At 41.7% G+C, this 18,402-nt stretch overlaps 1 protein-coding gene across 1 annotated transcript in view; it reads right to left on the bottom strand.

The window, feature by feature from the left end:
- NCKAP5 (NCK-associated protein 5) overlaps positions 1-18,402 on the bottom strand; it is an 851,304-nt gene that overhangs the window by 62,246 nt on the left and 770,656 nt on the right. Inside the window, exons 12-13 of the mRNA XM_006834602.1 lie at positions 11,250-14,992; positions 10,379-10,556 (exon numbers count right to left, since the gene is read on the bottom strand). Of these exons, the coding sequence (XP_006834665.1) occupies positions 10,379-10,556; positions 11,250-14,992 (3,921 nt within the window). The remainder of the gene's footprint in view (positions 1-10,378; positions 10,557-11,249; positions 14,993-18,402) is intronic.

The following is an 18,402-nucleotide window of genomic DNA, read 5'->3' as shown; positions in this document are numbered from 1 at the left end:
AAGCCATCACATAACATGGAGGGGAAGAAGAGCACATGGTAGGGAATATACAAAGGAGATCCTAGGTGCTGGGGTGGGGGCGGTAATACACAAGAAGGAGGATGGACAAAGAAGAAAAAAGTGAACTGGAGAATGGTTGGGCAGGTTCACATGGGTTAGATGGGACAGAGGCAAATGACAATGTATGCACAACCTTGGAATAACAGGGCTTCAGGATACAGGGATAGAGGCATGGCCTGAAAGGGGATAAAAGGTGACTAATGAACAGGGTCGCTATGGGTCAGAACTGACTCGATGGCACTTAACAACAACAATGTTAGGATGCTTGACTGTTTTTTGAATCTTGGTTGCCCTTGCCTACCATTGTGAAATAGACGCTTGGGGACTGGAGGGGAATAGCCAGAAACATCACAACAGAGAACATGTAAGCCCATCTTCAGCTTCTAACTGACTGGAATACCTTGAGGGGAGCTGGAAATTGCCCAGACCCAAAATGGGAGGGTGCCTATAAAGGCAAGAAGTGACTGGCTTACAGGCTTTCAAGGGGGAGCCTAGTTCCAGATGGGGCGGGGTAGGCAGAACCTCCACTGAATGATATCCAATCTGTTGGGACTGGGCTGACAAAAGGGGATGGGGATAAGACTCTTGTGGTACAACAGTGAATATCTGCCATCAGGACTGACTGTGCAGGTCGGAAATGTAGAGGCAGATTTTTTATTTTTGGCAAAAGGAGGAGATTGGTTGATTTTACAGCCCAGGAGCGGAGGTCCCTGGGACCATCTGGAAAAGCAGAAAGTGTGATCCTACCCAGAGAGGCAGTGAAACCAGGCATGGAGACAGAGATGTTGACATGGACAGATGGAGTGGCTGGGGACATGGGACTTAGGGAGGGAGAGGAGCTGTTTGCTGATAGCCAGGGGGGCTGGCCTGTGGGGTGTATCCTTCGGTTATTTGACAATGCATGGAAGGGATTGTAATCAGTGCAATGAAATGTAATACAATAGGATGAATGTGAAGCTGAAGTGGGACAGAGGCAAATAATGATATATGCACAACCCTGGAACAACAGGGCTCTGGGATACAGAGATTGAGACATGGTTGGAATGGGGAAAAGTGGGGAAACAATGTTAAGATGCTTGGCTGTCTTTTGAATCTTGGTTTTCCTGGCATACCACTATAAAATAGACACTGGCAGGGGAGAGAAAGGAATAGCTAGAAATATCACCATAGAAAGCTTGTAAGTCCTTCTTCTACCTATAACTGATTGGAATACCTAAAATGGGGTTACAATGCGCCCAGTGAAGGAGGCTTCCTGCGGAGTCTCTGTATTACACAAGACCATAGGTGGATTCCTGAACAGCATCCAAAATCTTCTGAGGGGAAATTTCCACTTGAAAGGACAAGGAGACCAGCCTGGAATGACCAGAATAGAAGACACTTCCTGAAAGAAAGATTGACAGGAAAAATACAAAGCAATACAGGCAGATTGACTGATTACTATGTGAAAGAACAAGTGGTTCGCTTGGGAGACATCAAGGCAAGTGGTCGGGTCCCCTCAGGGCAAACCTCCTTCGAATGCTGGGACCCAGTGGGAATACACACTCTGATTCGTGACCTTGTTCATCGCAGATAGCGGGGAAGTGAGGGAAGGACAACAGTGGAGCTGTGAGCTAAGCCCTACAATGTTTAATGGACTCCTGTGAACATGGCTGGAGACCTGGCTGGCCAGCAGTGTGGCAAGACCTGGGGACTTCTGGGCCCAGGGTCAGTGACATAGCCACAGAGGACTAGAGTGGAGACTGAAGTATCCAGCTGATAAGTAGAGAGGGCATGTGCATAAGAACACCCACACTTTCAGATAATACCCACCTGACCTGGCTTCAATGGCTAGATGATCAGAGCTCAATCAGAAGAAGAAAGAAGCGGAAAAAAGAATAATCTGATACAACTGGATGAACTTGACCTACATCTATGAAAGCAGTAGCTCTCCTTTAGCAAATGGAAATATCGACATATGAAGTTACTGTTTCCTGACACCTTGGTCTATACACTTCCTAAGATGGGATTTCCTCTCTCCAACCCTTACCTCCAAAATTTTGGGCTCTTTGATTCATACCACGTCAAAACAGTAGTGTCAATATTCTTGTTGTTAAGCGCCATCTAGTCATTTCCAACTCATAGCGACCCTACAGAGGGCTTTGGTGGGTTTGAACTGCCTACCTTGAGGCTATCTATCTAGTGTTACACCAAGACTTCATTGACATTCTGGGGCGAATCAAATTGTGTTCCCTTTTTAAATATTATTTGAGTTTGGGAACTGGGCTGTAGGGTGAGTGGGATATGGTTTCCCAACGACATTTTCATAGGGCAGCCCTTGGCTAGCCTTGAAGAATGAGCAGGTGCATTATCTTGAAGGGAAAAAAAAAACAAAAAAAATTTCTAACTGCAATTTATTTTTTCTGGCTTTTTTTTCTCACCATGGATTACTCACTTTTATTAAAAACTTCTTCCTGTGTCCTTCGAGAAAGTCTGCCAAATTAGACCTTTGGAATCCCCCAAAACTTTTTCCTTAACCTCTGAGCTGACCTCTCTACCTTGACTTTAACTGGCCTAGCAGATGCTCTGGAAAGTCTCTGTTCTGACTGGACCTTTTCATTTGAAGGCACCCTAATGATACTTTGTTGTTTTGTTGTTGTTAAGTGCCCTCAAGTTGATTCTGACTCATAGTGACCCTGTACAGGGTTTCTGAGGAGCAGCTGGTAGGTTTGAACCACCAACCTTATGGTTTGCAATCCAGTGCTGATCCTACAGCGCCATACCAAGAGTCTGTCACCAATTCGGTGACCTGTTTGAGACAAGGCGACCCAAAGTCACACTGTGGAAGGGATAGAAAATATTCTCAAAACATCTATCCTCATCTACTGAAGCATCAAAGACATCTATAAATACTTCCATCTATGGCAGCTCTATGGCAATATGGTCTGTACTTTCCACACCTGTTACGGATATCAGCATTTCCTGTAGGCTGTTCTAAATTTACCCAGTTGAAACTTGAATAGGCGCCCTTCTAACCTGCTACCATGTGGGTAAATCATCATCCCCATCAGGCTGTGTGAAATTCTAAACTGAAGAATCAAATCATGAGAACATTGGCATCTTACAGATAAAGAGGCTCAAAGAGGGTTTGTGACGTGCTCAAGGTCACACAGGATCTCAGTTTCATGGTGGTCACTCTTGACCTCTAGTCTTTGCTGGGATGCCATCCGTCAGAGGGCTCCATATTGCTCCAGTGTCTCCAAGACAACAGAAATTCTTTAGGACTGCTCTATGGTCCTCTGTATCTGGCAGTCATATGGTAGAGGGAGGAGCTATGGACAGTGAGTCGGTTCCAACTCATAGCAACCCTGCATAGGGTTTCTGAGGCTGTAATTCTTTATCTCTGGTAGCGTAGTGGTTACGAGTCGGGCTGTGAACCTTAAGGTTAGCAGTTCGAAACTACCATCCGCTCGCGGGAGAAAGATGAGGCTTTCTACTCCCGTAAAAGATTTACACCCTCGGAAACCCTGTACAGGGTCGCTATGGGTCAGAACCGACTCGACGGCACTTAACAACAACAACAACAACAATTCTTTATGGGAACAGAAACACTCATCTTTCTCCTGTGGAGCAGCTGGTGGATTTGAACTGCTGACCTTGCAGTTACCAGCCCAACTACTTCACCAGAGCTACTTGGTAGTTATATATGTAGGCAATTTCCCAAGTTTACATAAACTGTTTTTAACTGAAGAACTGCATACATTTTCAGTGTATCTTTATTTTTCCTTAACAATAATGTTTTCTTCAGTACTTGTTATTCAACCCTTCTATGAAACTTAACCACCACCTTTCTCCAAGTATATTTAAGAAAAAAAACAAAACTTTGTGCAGTTCTGCCTATCAGCTCCTTGTGTGACACCGTTCTAGGGCTATATATGTGTCACAGCCAATACTAAACATGGCTTCTGATGCAGGAAAGAGTTTGCAGACAAGGCCCCTAGTTCTTCAATCTTTCATAGGCTGTTAAGAGGTAGATGATCTAAGAGGGGGAGATTTTGAATGTGAAGGCAATGGATGAAGAGAGCAAAAAGGGAAGGAAAGTGCGGAATGTCCTAGAATGATACAACTGCCAGTTCTAATTATCTATACAAATAGATTTAAATGCAAAGTGGTGAGTAATTAAAAAAAATTCATTTGCCTATGGAAATGAGGGGCATAATTTATTTTGGCAGCAGATTTCCTTTGCTAATTATATTTTTCATAGGCTGAAATGAAAATTAATTTTCATTCTTAATCACACAGCGGCAGAGTGTTGGTGGGAAGCTATAGGAACCTTCTTGGGTGGCTTGGAGCTACCAGCTAAAGATGAACACTATTTGCCACAGATACAGACCTGTGGGCCAATCTACGCATGGCGAAGTGCTGTGAAACATGAAACTGGTTATAAAGTCAAGGGAAAGTTTGGCTAGTGCTTGGCTAAGAAAATCTGGTGGTTAGAAATTTACAGTTTTCCTAATCATTCATCTACTAGGAACAGATACAAGCCAATATCAGTGATGTCAAATTTAGTAAGAAATAGCACGTGTGTTACTTACTAAATAACAGGTGTTTAGTAAGAAATAACCTGGTGTGGCACTGTGGGTTAATGAGCCAGACTGCAAAGCCATTTGAACTGAAAGGTCAGCAGTTCAAGCTCACCAGCTGCTCCTTGGAAACCCTACACAGGGTCACTACAGGTCGGAACCAGCTCGACAGCACTTAACAACAACAACACAGGTGACTAACAAGGTGGTATGGCGCTGTACAGTAATCACTGGACTGTGAACCTTAAAGTCAGCAGTTCAAACCCACCAGCTGCTTCTCAGAAATCCTACACAGGGTTGCCATGAGTTGGAACTGATTTGATGGCACTTAACAACCATAATAATGTGCAAAGTCATGGCATGGTGCTGTTAGGATAAACACTGTACTACTAACCATAAGGTCAGCAGTTCAAACCTACCAGATACTCATTGGAAACCTTGTGCAAGGTTGCCATGAGTTAGAACTGGGTGCTTAACCACCAGAACAGTGAGTAATCACTATGGACTGTTCTTGGTTTAAATTTGTTGTCAGTACTTTGTACTCTAATTTAATCACTGTTCATCTTTTGAAGCTCTGCACTTATCAAGAACTGCATCAAATACTAGTCTATAAGATGTAGCCATTAAATGTTACTGCACCCTTTGTATTCTAGTAACCCCTATCACTATAAAGGCAGGAAGGAATGTGCAGGTGAAATGGGAAGAAAAAGAGATAAAATAGTTCACCATTAACATGTATACAGTTTTAATAACAAAGGTATATACATAAATACATATATGTTGTTTAAATGTGTATATATATATAATGTTTAATAACAAATGTGTATATATATGTTGTTTAAATGTGTATATATATAATGCTTAATAACAAATGTGTATATATATGTGTATATATATGTTGTTTAAATGTGTATATATATAATGCTTAATAACAAATGTGTATATATATGTGTATATATATGTTGTTTAAATGTGTATATATATATATATATATATATATATATATATATATATATATATATATATATGTTGTTAAGTGCCATCAAATTGGTTCTGACTCATAATGACACCATATGGGGTTTCCAACGCTATAAATCTTTGTAGGAGTCGTAAGTCTCATCTTTCTCCCAATGAGCAGTTGGTGGGCTCAAACCGTCAACTTTGTGGTTCAAAGCTCTGTGCTTATCCTAAGGAGACACCACACTCCCTATATATATACAAAATTCCTAATGAAAGATGCTCTATATGTTGGGATTTATATATATATATATATGTATATGGAGTCCTGGTGTGGCACTGTGAACTAATGCATCAGACTGCAAAGTTGTTTCGAACTGCAAGGTTGGTGGTTCAAGCTTACCAGCTGCTCCTTGGAAGCCCTATGGGTCAGAACTGACTTGACAATACTTAACAACAACACGTAATATCTATCTATATATATGTTAAGTGCCATTGAGTCAGTTCCGATTCATAGGGACCCTGGAGCAGCTGAGTTTGAACTGCCAGCCTCATAATTTGCACTGCTGATCCTATAGAGCCACATCAAAACTGTGTGTGTGTGTGTGTGTGTGTGTGTGTATAATTCTTAATGAAGGGTGCTCCATATACTGGCTTTTATTCTTACCTATATGCATATACATATATATATATATATGTGTGTATATATTTATCCTTATATATGTATATATAAGGAGCTCTGGTAGCCCAGTGGCTATGAATCAAGCTGCTAACCTCATGGTCATCAATTAGAAACTACCAGTGAGTGGTTCTGCGAGAGGAAGACGAAACTTTCTGCTCTCGCAAAGATTTAAAGCCTTGGAAACCCTATGAGTGAGAACCAACTGTACATAACCACCACCACCATATGTAACTGTGTATATACATACGCATATAAACATATATGTATATTTTAAAAGTCCAAAAATATGGCGCACCCTTCATTAAGAATTCTGTACCTATTCTTCTTTGAAATTGCCCTACCACTAACAATATTTTAGTGTCAAAGCTCATTTAAAAGATAAGGAACAAACTGAATCGAAGTGAGACAGGAAGTGATCCTTGGAGGGCACAATTCTGGGAGGCATCACTTTTTAAATCATTTAGAAATCTTTGTAAAGGGTGGACAAAATATGCATGGTTCTTATTAGCATCAAAATTGCATTTAGAACAGTACCATTCAATTAAGGAAGTTGAAATTATAACATTTTGCAGAACTTAATAAGATGATAACAATTTATGTAATTATTGTACTGTTTTATGCTGTTTCATCACCACAGCACCATTTTAATGGGGTTAGTATTTGATGTGTTTAATTAGCATATGTGATTTTGTTTTCAGACTATGTAACTCTAGGTGAAGAGAGTACCCATCATTTACATTAAAATGCCCACATGAAAACGGCCATCTCTTTCCAGTACCTAATGAAGGTATATGGTCTCATTAATTTTGCTAATGATTTTATTTTGTCCAGGGATAGTCAAATTGGAGCCTGGAGCTATCTTGTTCAGAGACTTCTCCTTTCAGAAAATTCTCTGACTCTATGGGAAGGATTTACAACATGTAGCCAGTAGAGTGTATCCCTTTCTGATTTATTTACTTTAGACAGGTGCTAATCCTCTCAGATAATGCCTTTCCTCTGTCTTATAATGATTTCATATAACTTAAATCATAGTACAAAGTAACATGACCCTTGTCTAAATTATATGAAAATTAGAGCTAAGTGGTCTGCAAATAATGGCATAAATGGGGACATAAGCCGCTAATTAAGACTCTGAGAAGAGAAACGGATTTTTAATCCAGCAAGCCATTCATGAGACTTTTACACATATTTTTAAATGCATCTGGCAATGCTGAATTGGCTATTCAGTTACTAGTGAAGCAAGTGGAGGTCTCCTACAAAACACATTTGATATGTGTATAGAAATAATCTTACTGTGATTATGATATTTAATTTTAAATAATTAAAGTGCCTCAGAATCCTCAGAACTAAATACAGTCAAACATTTTAAAGGGTAAAGAACTGTGCTGCACTCATATTATTGCTGTACAGTTTTGCAGTAGTTTTATCCAAGAAAAATTGTGATCTGTTATACACCATATGTAGCTATCATTTTCATCCAAATTAACTGCCATATGAAGCCTTCTTTAAATAAACTTTAACCTAAGCAGATAGCAGATCTTACCTTGAGCTCTAGTGGTGGAAAATCCTCTTAAACTGAACTTTAAAAGGTTCACAGGTCTCCACATCAATATGCCACAAAATTAGAATGCATCTTATTTTACCTCTAATCTCCTTCCTCTATAGACTGATAACACATAATAAATAGGTTTTCCCTGCTTTTCTTGTACTCATCCCACAGGAAACTGCAGTGTCCTTTCTGAAATTAGTCATTTCAGCCTAATCTGCGCTGACAATTACAGAGATGAAACAAACAAACAAAAGACCACTGCATTTTACATCAAAAGGAATGACCAGCCAGTCAAGTGTCCAGGTTAATAATATTCCTCTGTAAAGAAAAGCTTCCCAGCATGACTAATTTCCTCTTGCAACCAACTAGAAACATTAATATATCCCTACTGAATATGTTAAAGAGTCTTTAATAGTCTAAGTTGGTTAAAGGGTCTTTGCACTTGATAGAATATACTACGAGTGTTACTTGTAGATATTCTGGAAGGACCCAACAATGCTTTATTTCTACACTTGTGAAAGGCTGCATGAGAGAGAAAGCATGGCAAATTATCTCAGTATTAGGAAGTAATAAAAAAGTAAAAATGAAATTGTAAAAGCCAAACACAGGGCCTTTTTGTTTTTATGATTGTTCTGTATAGCGAAGATACAGCCTAAGCTGTCAGGACCATATTAAAGGAGACACAGTTAAATTCAGTGCCTTTGATAAGGGGCTCTCACCAGCCTATCAAGGTTTGTGATCAGTTGGATTGAATTTCCGGCATTTTGCACATTTCTACACATTCATTTTCCCTCATTCCTTTCAGTGACACTACAAGGGCAGTCTTAGATATGCTTACAATTTGCAGTTTTATAATTCAGGGGACACATACATTTTCAAAGAAAGAATACTGCCAAGGAAGCCAAGAGCAAAAATGAGTGGTAGGGGGAACTAAGACAACAACAAAAACAACAACAAAATATACACTTCTGCAAAGAATATCTTCTGCATACTATTTCAGGGAGTTTGAAAATAATCAATATAGTTCTTTGGAATCATAATTGATTTGAATTAAAAAAATGGAAATGTGTATTTGTCTGAAAGTATGTCCATGAAGCTCTAACCTAAGGACACCTAACCATCAATAAATAATTATAACTAATGATTAATTACTAGTAAATATCACAAGGAGTCCTGGTATGGATGGTACTGTGGGTTAATGGGCTGGACTGCAAAGTCGGCAATTCAAGCTCACCAGCCACTCGTCAGAAACCCCATACAGGGTCATTATAGGTTGGAACCAACTCCATGGCACTTAACAAAAATAAGTACCATGAAGGAGTCCTGGTATGGCACTCTAGGGAAAGTTCTGGACTGCAAGGTCTGTTTGAACTATGAAATAGGCAGTTCAAACTCACCAGTTGCTCCTTGGAAGCCTTGGACATCACTTAACAACAAAAATATCATGATATAATATGGTGACTTTGTACAATAAATACTGGACTTGTCGACTGCGAACCACAAGGTCTGCAGTTCATGTCCACCAGCCACTCCTCGGGAGAAAGATGAGGCTTGCTGCTCCCACAAAGATAGACAGCCTTGGAAATTCTACACAGGGTCACTATGAGTTGGGACCAACTGGATGGCACTTAACAACAGTAAGTAAGCCAATTACTTAAAACATATCCTTGACTCTAAAACCACTCCAGAAAAAAAAGTGTAATTACTTAATATTTTAAATTTTCCTCAGAAAATGATAACATATATATGTTTTACAATATCTTCTATTAGAGTGCAAAAAAGATGGATACAGTAATTCTGTAAAGAGAATAATTTTTGGTTTAAGTACTTGAAAACTTGCTAAAAGGAAAAATGAACACCCTCAAATCAATTATGCAGGTATTAAAATGGCATAAGGAGACTAAGTGCAATTGAAGGTAATTGAAAACAAAACTATGAGTTGAAACTATCATACCCTGGGGAATGTACTCCCCCGCTCCACACACACACTTCTCAAAAAGGAAATCTACTCTCTGAGTTTTGGCCTTTATAATTAAAAGGTTAAATGACATGGCAACATGTCCCTCAAATAATTCTAGTCTTAGCATCTCTGTCTAGCATAGGATGAACTGGTACATACAACTTGAATGAAAAATGAATGATGTCAAAGCAAAATAGCCAATATTTTCTTAAACTGTTTTCCACTCTTATTTTCAAAAATCATATTCATTCTTTTTTGTTGTTGTTGATAATGTTGGAAATAATCGCCATGTTCCTAGCACAGGGGTATCATTTCTAAGATGACACTTGTAGAATCGTTTGGCTGCACTGCACTGTGATTATAGCACCGGTCTGAAAACCGAGCTGAGACGCAGCGTGACTGTGAGGAGTCATGCCCATTCTCAATCTCGCTGCCCTCTGCCTACCATGGGACTCAAAAGGCGCTATTGCTCCCTTTTGCCTCTTTTTCTCTGACATTTCCGTTCCCCACATAATTTCTTGCCCATATTTTTCCAACCTCCCCAAACAGGAAGAACCCAACCAACCCATCTCAGAATATATCTATTATAACCAGAATGGTACAGTACTTACCAGGGAGCCTTTTGATATTTCCACATCAGCTTTAGTTTTGATGTTTTTCTTATGGTTTCCTTGAGTGCTGATAGAACTGCCAGGAAGACAGGAGCCCTGGGAACTGCCCTTGAACATATTCCTATAGGAAACATTATTTGATCCACTTTCTGTCTGTTGCACTGCTCTCTTATCAACTCTGCAGGTAGAAAATGATTCCTTGGATAAATTATATTGCTTTTCTTTAATCACTGTATTTTTCCCAATTTAATATTTACAGCCACCTCTATTTACCGCTTTGTCTTTACTTTAAGTAGTAAGCATTTCTCCTTGGCCTTGATCAAATCTTTATTTGATAGTTCAGCTAGTGTACCAATTTAGATCTAATAATCTAATTATTTATTTTTATGATTGCGGGGGCAGGCAAAATAAAAACTATGAAAAAGTGATTGCTAAGCATATTTCTAGCTTAAGAGCAGCAGGAAATGTAATTACCTCTGGAAAGTTTCTAAGTATTCATTTGCCTGATACAATCAACAAGACCAACATACTTTAAAATGTATGTTTAATTTTCTTCCATTTCATGCCATGTGGATACATTCATGGCTCCTAGTGTACGCTGAATTTCTATCAACCTTGATAAAACTTTCCATTCTTTAATTTCAAAGACCATTGGTTTGGTTAACAAAGTAACATGCACTAAATTATCATTTTATTACTACCTTTTATTTCATTGCTTAAATTCTGGCTAATGTATAAAATTCTGCTACTCTGCATGTCTGCTTGTATGAAAAACATGCTTGCCTGGCACTTCATGTGCAGAAAACAATGACTCTACTTAACGAAAGCAAGGGTCCCCTCCACGTTACCACCCTCTGTCCCAGTGAGTTACCTGTTCAAAAGTTCTGTCATGAAGGTATCTTTTGTTGAACACATAACAGGGCTGGGTCTATTTCTTGGTTCAAGCTTCATTTGGTTGTAAATGTCTTGCCGTGGTTTCATGTTATGTTTGCTTTGTAAACTAATATCCGGACTATCTGTTGACTCGGTTTCCCTGTTGAGCTCATTTTCGATTTCACACTGTAGTTCAGGCTTCTTTTTGTCTTTCTTTCTCTCTGATCTTAAATGTTTGTTTCCAAACCCCAAACCTTTTATGTCTTTCTTTTCCACTTTGGTTTTGGAGACATCTATCTTCCTGCTACTGAGAGCTGGGAGCCTACTCTTCCGAAAACCAAACCAGCTGGCAAAAGAAGGCCCAGGCTTCTGTTTGGCTTCCACAGAGGTGGACTTTGTTTGTACTTGGCCCTTTTCCACATTCTCCTGAATGCACAACATGACCTTTTCTTCAATGGTGGGTGAGAGGGGGGCTTCTGGGCTCACAGTATCAGGTCTGGTTGTAGAGGCATCTGGATGCTTTCCAGAAGTTTCTAACTGGGCCGTCCTGCTTGTTTCAAAACTGCTTGGACGCTGCAACATTCCTGGGCTCTGCAAGACCCGTGGGCTGTCAAGTGGGGTGGAGGGGCAGCTGCAGTGGTTGCTGCGTGGTTCCTCAGGCATAAGCACACTGGGGCATCCACCTGGGATGTTGACGTGCTGGTCTGCTTTACCCGGTGGCCTGAGGAGTCCTTCAGGTTCTGGAAGAATCCTCAGAGGCAACTTGCTTGGACTACCATGCTGACCCCTAGAGCTGTCTGTACTCCCCAGAGAGCCTTGCCTGGAAGAGGAAGACCCCTTGGGTCTCCCACTATTGGGAAGACTGTCAGGGGCTGCAGCCAAAGGGGGCTTGATGTATAAGCCTTCCATGAAGGAGTTCTGCCGGGTGAGAGAACTGCGTCTCTCAGCAGTGTTAGTGATGATCTGAGTTCGAACTTTGCCGGGCCCTTCCACGGGAGGGGTAGAAGGCTTGTCTCCTGAGTAAATGCTGAAACTCTGGCTGCGGGCTTTGGCTCCGTTCATGCCGAGAGCTGGTTTTAGGTGTGGCTTGCTGGAGGAAAGGGATCTTTTCACAGATTTCTTGTCCATCCCAATTCTTCCATCAGTCCTGGGGACACAGTTTTCAAGTGGTCCTGGCAGTCCAGTTTCCAGAGGAAGCCCTCTGGCTAAAGTGTCTTTTGTCTGTAAACCCAGAGCAGCCACATTTCTCCCCTCCTCTCTGCCCTCCATGCTTGTGGGGATCTCCTCTTCTTGCTTAGCTTTACTCACAGACACAGAACTTTTAGAGGCTTCATTTAGACTGTCTTTTTCATGTTTCTCTGGCATCGTGGAACTTTTCCTGAGTAATTGGGGAGAGTTAAGGAGAACATTGAGTCCCACTGGGAGGTGAGTTTGCAATCCTTTTTCAGGAGCACTGGTACAACCATGTGGGGCATTATTGCTTTTGTAAGATGGTGATGGTGATGGACTGTTAGCCTGAGAGGATGGTGACTCATTTGGCCCTAAAAAGGAAGACTTAGGTGAGGGGGGTACACAGTCATTCAGCTGTCCTTTTCTTTCTGGAGATGCACTTTTGGAGGACAACGTTTCCAGTGCCTCATGGGTAAAAGGACAATTCTTAGGAGAACGCAACCCTGTGTCCATTTGTGTGGTCCCAAGTGTTTGGTGGGGAGAGGTTTTGGGGATACCTCTCTTTGGAGAGACTTTGAGAGGCCCTGGAGCCACCGCAGAAAATGAGCTGGAGTTGGGATGACCAGGGCATCTGGTTTGTGTGGAAGGCGGAGGATTCATGAAGACAGGATTTTTGAAGGCCACAGATGGTTTCTTCCCCTGAATTTCTGTCATGGCCAGATCAGAAGAAATAATAGCAGTGGGCAATCCTTTCCGAGGGGAGAATTTGGATACTGTCTTTGCTGTTTCATTGGGGACCCTGGTTTCAGGCTTAGCAGATGAAAGTGGAGATGAACAATCATAACTGGGCCTGACCAGCAATGATAATGACCTGCCCGGAGGAGGTGGAGGTGACTTCTCCCCTGAGTCTGGCCCTGAGTCACAGTCTCCCTCCCTTGTCAGAGGTTCTCCATTGTCCCTGGGCTCAATGAGGGGCCTTGACAGCAACTGTGACCCCGGACTCTGGGAGCACTGGGACCAGTCCCTTCTGCTGGATACTTTTGAGTTGTGAGGAAGTTTGGGGAGGAGTTTTGGAATGTGTGAATCTGTCCGTAAATCAAAGAGATGTGCTGGGCTCTCAGCCCTCCTGAACTGTGAACGTTTCCCGGGAGCAAAGGCAGGCGATTTTTCAAAAGTCACTGTGTCAGCTGAGGGGATGATTGTGGAGGCTTCAGGCTCCATTATTTTTGATTTCTGAGATGAAGACTTTCCCCTAGCAGGTATTTTTGTCAGACTTTGCTTTTGATAGATACCCAAGGACACTGAAGACTGAGAATTACTCTGGCATGACATATTGTGTCTTGGTTTGGCCAGCTTTTGTTGTTGAGTATTATTTTGTGTCACTGTCCTTGGGCTGAAAGATTCTGTGGGTGCCAAGGGGATATTATCTCCTTGATCGTTTGGAATGGTTTTCTCAGTTTCCTCTTCAGATCCATTTAAGAACGTGTAGTCTCTAGCATCAGTTCCGGGCTGCAAGTGAAGAATTCCCTGAGGTAAAATGTCAGTGTGTTCCATTGTGGGTTTAGAAGAGTGCTGGTTGATGGAAATTTCATTTCCAGTCACAGTGACGACTCCAACCTGGTGAGAGCTGAACTCAATGGGTTCACCATCTTGAGCATCAAATATTACAGTCATGCATTCTTCTGAAGAAGTCCTTCTGACAACCACTTGTTCTTTAATGAAACCACATGTCTTTGGCCTACTCTCTAAGTAGATGGGCACTGGCTTTCTCTTCTCAGGAGACCTAAACTGAGATCTTCCAAGTCCAAGGAGGAGATCCAGGTTCTCTAGGGACTGGTCAGTATCCGCAGGCAGTGACAAGTCTGAAGGGCTCTTCTCATCACTGCTCTCAATATACAGCTCATCAAGGGTTTCACAGTCATCCGTATCTGAGAGCTGGAGGCCCAGAGCCACGTAGCCCTGGCTGTGCTGACCTCTCACCCTTGAAAATGGAGGCACCGTCAATCTTGGGCACAGGTTCCCCTCCAAGGGACAACTGCTCACACAAGTGCTCAGCTTCTGAGGCCTTTCCCTGGGATAAACCGAGGCAGCACCTTCCAAAAAGTGGTTTCCACTCAGCTCCCAGCCAAACAGCCTGTCAGAAACTCTCTGGGTCAGTTTTCTCCTGTGTAGTCGGCAGCCCTGGTTTGGAAGGGCTTGGATCAATGCTAAGGAGGAAGAGTCTTCCTCAGCATCATCGTGGGAATCTGTATCGTAAACTAATGTCTTGGGAGGGTCCTTTAAAGGGACCTTACAAGAGTCAGTTGGCTTGGAGGCGGGGCATTCGTTAAGGCTGCTACACTTAATTCCTGGAGAATATATTCCTTCATTAGAGTTCATGCAATCTTTATACCCCCACTTGGTTATCACTGAAGGGGGTTCAAGTAATGCTTTTCGCTTCTGTAGTTTCCTTAGTCCTTCCAAAATGTGGCTTTCCTTGATACGAGTTGGAGGTAGTTCATCTCTATCAGCAACGCTGTTTGGGAGCGACAAACCAATATTTAGCCTTTTCTCCCAGATTTCTGATGATTGCTAGGGGGAAAAAAAAAAAAAAAAAAAGGTATCAGAAAGGACTGAACCATGTGGATCACAAATACATAAAAGGAAAAGTCAATAAGTAGACTTACTTTATTGTAGTGGGTTTTGTGGTTGATATGTATTCACATGTAAATTAGAATCGATCAGCAAATTAACTAATGCATAAATGTCACTTTTTCAGGCCCTCTGTGATGAGAAGAAGTAGTCTTGTAGAAGGTAAGAGCCTTGTTCTTAGGGAGCACACAAGCTAGTAGGGAGAGAAGACTTGGGCACAAACAACCATAAGTCAAAGGGGCCAAGGAGAAATACAAATGTAGTAGGTACTCTGGAAATTCAGACAGAGACTACACATTTTTTTGGAAACTCAGATAACTATCTAAGAAAGGTTTCTCCTATCTGTTTTGTTTTAAAACCTATCTCATCGTTGAAAATGGGTAGGTTTACCATAAAGGTGGTGCTATTGTCAAGTGTGATCGAGGCGTTTCTGACTCCCAGGGAGTTTACATACAGTTTCTGAGGAGCGACCTGTGGGTTTAAACTGCCAGTCTTGCAGTTAACAGTCTAGTGCATATCCTTAAAAGAAGTGATTTCTAGTTAGAAGGAATATGATGGATAATGACCTAGAGCTGGGGAAGTACATTCAAATTATACTTAGAAAATATCTAGAGGATCAATGCAGTCTCACTGTAGAGTATAGGGAAGGTAGAGAGAAGTGAGCTAGCAATGATTGTTGTTGTGAAGTGCCATCAAGTCAGTTCTGATTCAGTGACCCTGTATAGGGTTTCCAAGGAGAAACTGGTGGGTTTGTACTGCTGACCTTGTGGTTTAAACCAACTTTTCAGTACACTACATTATTTTGCATTGCTACCCAAGGACTCCAGAACTAACATTGAAATTTTTTTTTAATGTTTTATTGTGAATTATGTAATAGTTTGTATGGGAGAACATTGGTTTTACATTCATTCTATTGTATATCGTCTCATTGCCATGGTTACAATCCCCTCCATGCAATCCTTCCTCCGTGCCCCCCAGGTCTTCAGCACACAGTCGCTCCCCCTCTCTGGATCTAAAGTCTCCAGCTGCTCCATTGCTCCACGTCATCATCTCTACCTCCATTTCAGACATCACTGCTTCTCTGGGTAAGGTCCCGCTCTCTGCTCTTCTCCCTTGATGGTCCTAGGGACCTCCGCTCCTAGACTGAAAAGTTAATCACTCCCCTCCTTGCTATAAAACATCTACCTTTACATTTCCAACCCTCACAATCAGTCCTGATAACAATTATTCACTATTGTATCACAAGAGACCCGTCTATATTTCATTGCATCAGCCCCGCCTAGTCAGATTGAATACTACTCACTGGAGATTCTACCTTCCTCCAGGCCCTCTGGATCTAGGTTCCCTCTTGAAAGCTTGTAAGCCAGTCACTTCTTTCCTTTGTAGTCCCCCCACCCCCCATTTTGGGTAGCCAATGTCCAAGTTGCCCATCCCTGTCTACTCTGTGTGTGGAGGGGGTGGGAATGATTCTTTCTTGCTGTAAGGACTTGTTCCCTCTTTTGAGATACTGCTTCCATCGGTGTAGGTCAAGTTCATCAAATTGTATGAGAATACTTTTTTTTCCGCCCCCTCTTCTTTTCACTTCTGGTTGAGCTCTGATCATCCAGTCATTGAAGCCAGGACAAGTGGGTATTATCTGCAAGTGTGGGTGTTCTTATGCATATGGCCTCTCTTCTTATCAGCTGGACGCTTCACTCTCCACTCTAGTCCTCTGTGGCTATGTTTCTGACTCTGGGCCCAGGAGTCCCCAGGTCTTGCCACACTGCAGGCCAACCAGGTCTTCACCCGGGTTCACAGAAGTCTGTTGAACGTTGTAGTTGTAGGGCTTAGCTCACTGCTTCATTGCTGTTTTTCCCTCACTTCCCCTTATCAGTGTCAAGCATGGTCACCAATCACAGCATGTATTCCCACTGAGTCTTAGTCTTGGAAGGGGGCTTGCACTGAGGGGACCCGACCACTTGCCTTGATGTTTCCTGGGCAAGCATGCTAATATTATAATTTGGCAATTCCATTCTTTTTTTTTTCAACTTTTGATTGTGATTGTGTGAAACTTTGTAAGCAAATTGGTTTTCCATTTAATAATTCAAGCACATTTTGTTTCTTGATCATGATTGCTATCCTCACAATGTAACAAACACTATTCCTGCTTCTTCCCTGGGTTTCCATTCACCCTTTTAAGCTATTACTTCCTGCTTTCTGAACTTTAACCCTGAACAAATGCTATCCTTTTGATTTCATATCTAATTCCTTGATTGCTATATTGTTGTTTTTGTTGTTAAGTGCCATCAAGTTGGTTCCAACCCATAGCAACCATGGATAGGGTTTCCGAGGAGCGGCTGGTGAGCTTGAACCACCAACCTTGCATTTCAAATGGCTTTGCAGTCTCGCACATTAACCCACAGTGCCACACCAGTACTCCTATAAGGAAGGCTTAACTCTCTGGGATTACTACTCACCTTTATAGACGTGTGTATTATGTGGCTGAATGGAGCTCTGGTGTGGTGTTGTGGGCTATTGTGTCAGACTGCAAAGCCTTCTGAACTGCAAGGTTGGCAGTTCAAGCTCACCAGCTGCTCCCAGGAAACCCTATACAGGGTTGCTATGGGTCGGAATCAACTCGACGGCACTTCACAACAACAACAATTGTGTGGCTGAAAGTTAAGCCACTGGGGGTGAATTTAGTTCCAAGCCTGAAGAATGTCAAGGTCCTACCAGTCAGCCATCTTTTTAATGAACCTGACTTTTGTTCTACATTTTTGTCTCACTCTATCTAGAACTTCCTGGTGTGATTCCTTTCAGAGAGTTTGGGTACCATCTAGTTGTTCGGGTCTCAGGGATGGCGGTAAAGGTTCACATGGTCCAATCATTCTCTGTACTAATTTTTTCCCATGTACCTTTGATTTTCTTCACTTTTCTTTGCTCCGAATAGGAAGAGATCAATAGTTGCACCATAGATCTCACAGGTTTTAAGACTCCAGTTATTACTCATCAAAGTAGGCTGTAGGACATCCTCTTTTTGACTGTTAAACCAATTGATCTAGATGTTCTCCAACCTAGTGACTCATCCCCTCATGGTTTTTGGTTAAGGGTAAGAAGTTTTCATAACTTTGTCCCTTCTATGGACTACTATATTTATGGATATATTTGCAGCGCATGTAAGTACATATTTAGAAATATCCTCAGTCAAACCTACATATATTCATTTCTGTATTCTCCTTAACACACCTTCGCACGTTCAGCTTCCATGTCTATCTATGTATCCACTCATAGATGACTGTTCTTACTATTATGGCAGGATTGTTGTTGTTAAGTGCTGTCGAGTCAGTTACAACTCATAGAAACACAACAGA

This window comes from Chrysochloris asiatica, unplaced genomic scaffold (assembly GCF_000296735.1).
Source record: "Chrysochloris asiatica unplaced genomic scaffold, ChrAsi1.0 scaffold00012, whole genome shotgun sequence".
Taxonomy (NCBI): domain Eukaryota; kingdom Metazoa; phylum Chordata; class Mammalia; order Afrosoricida; family Chrysochloridae; genus Chrysochloris; species Chrysochloris asiatica.
Note: the sequence above shows the minus strand (reverse complement) of the source record. Positions and strands in the feature narration are given on the sequence as shown.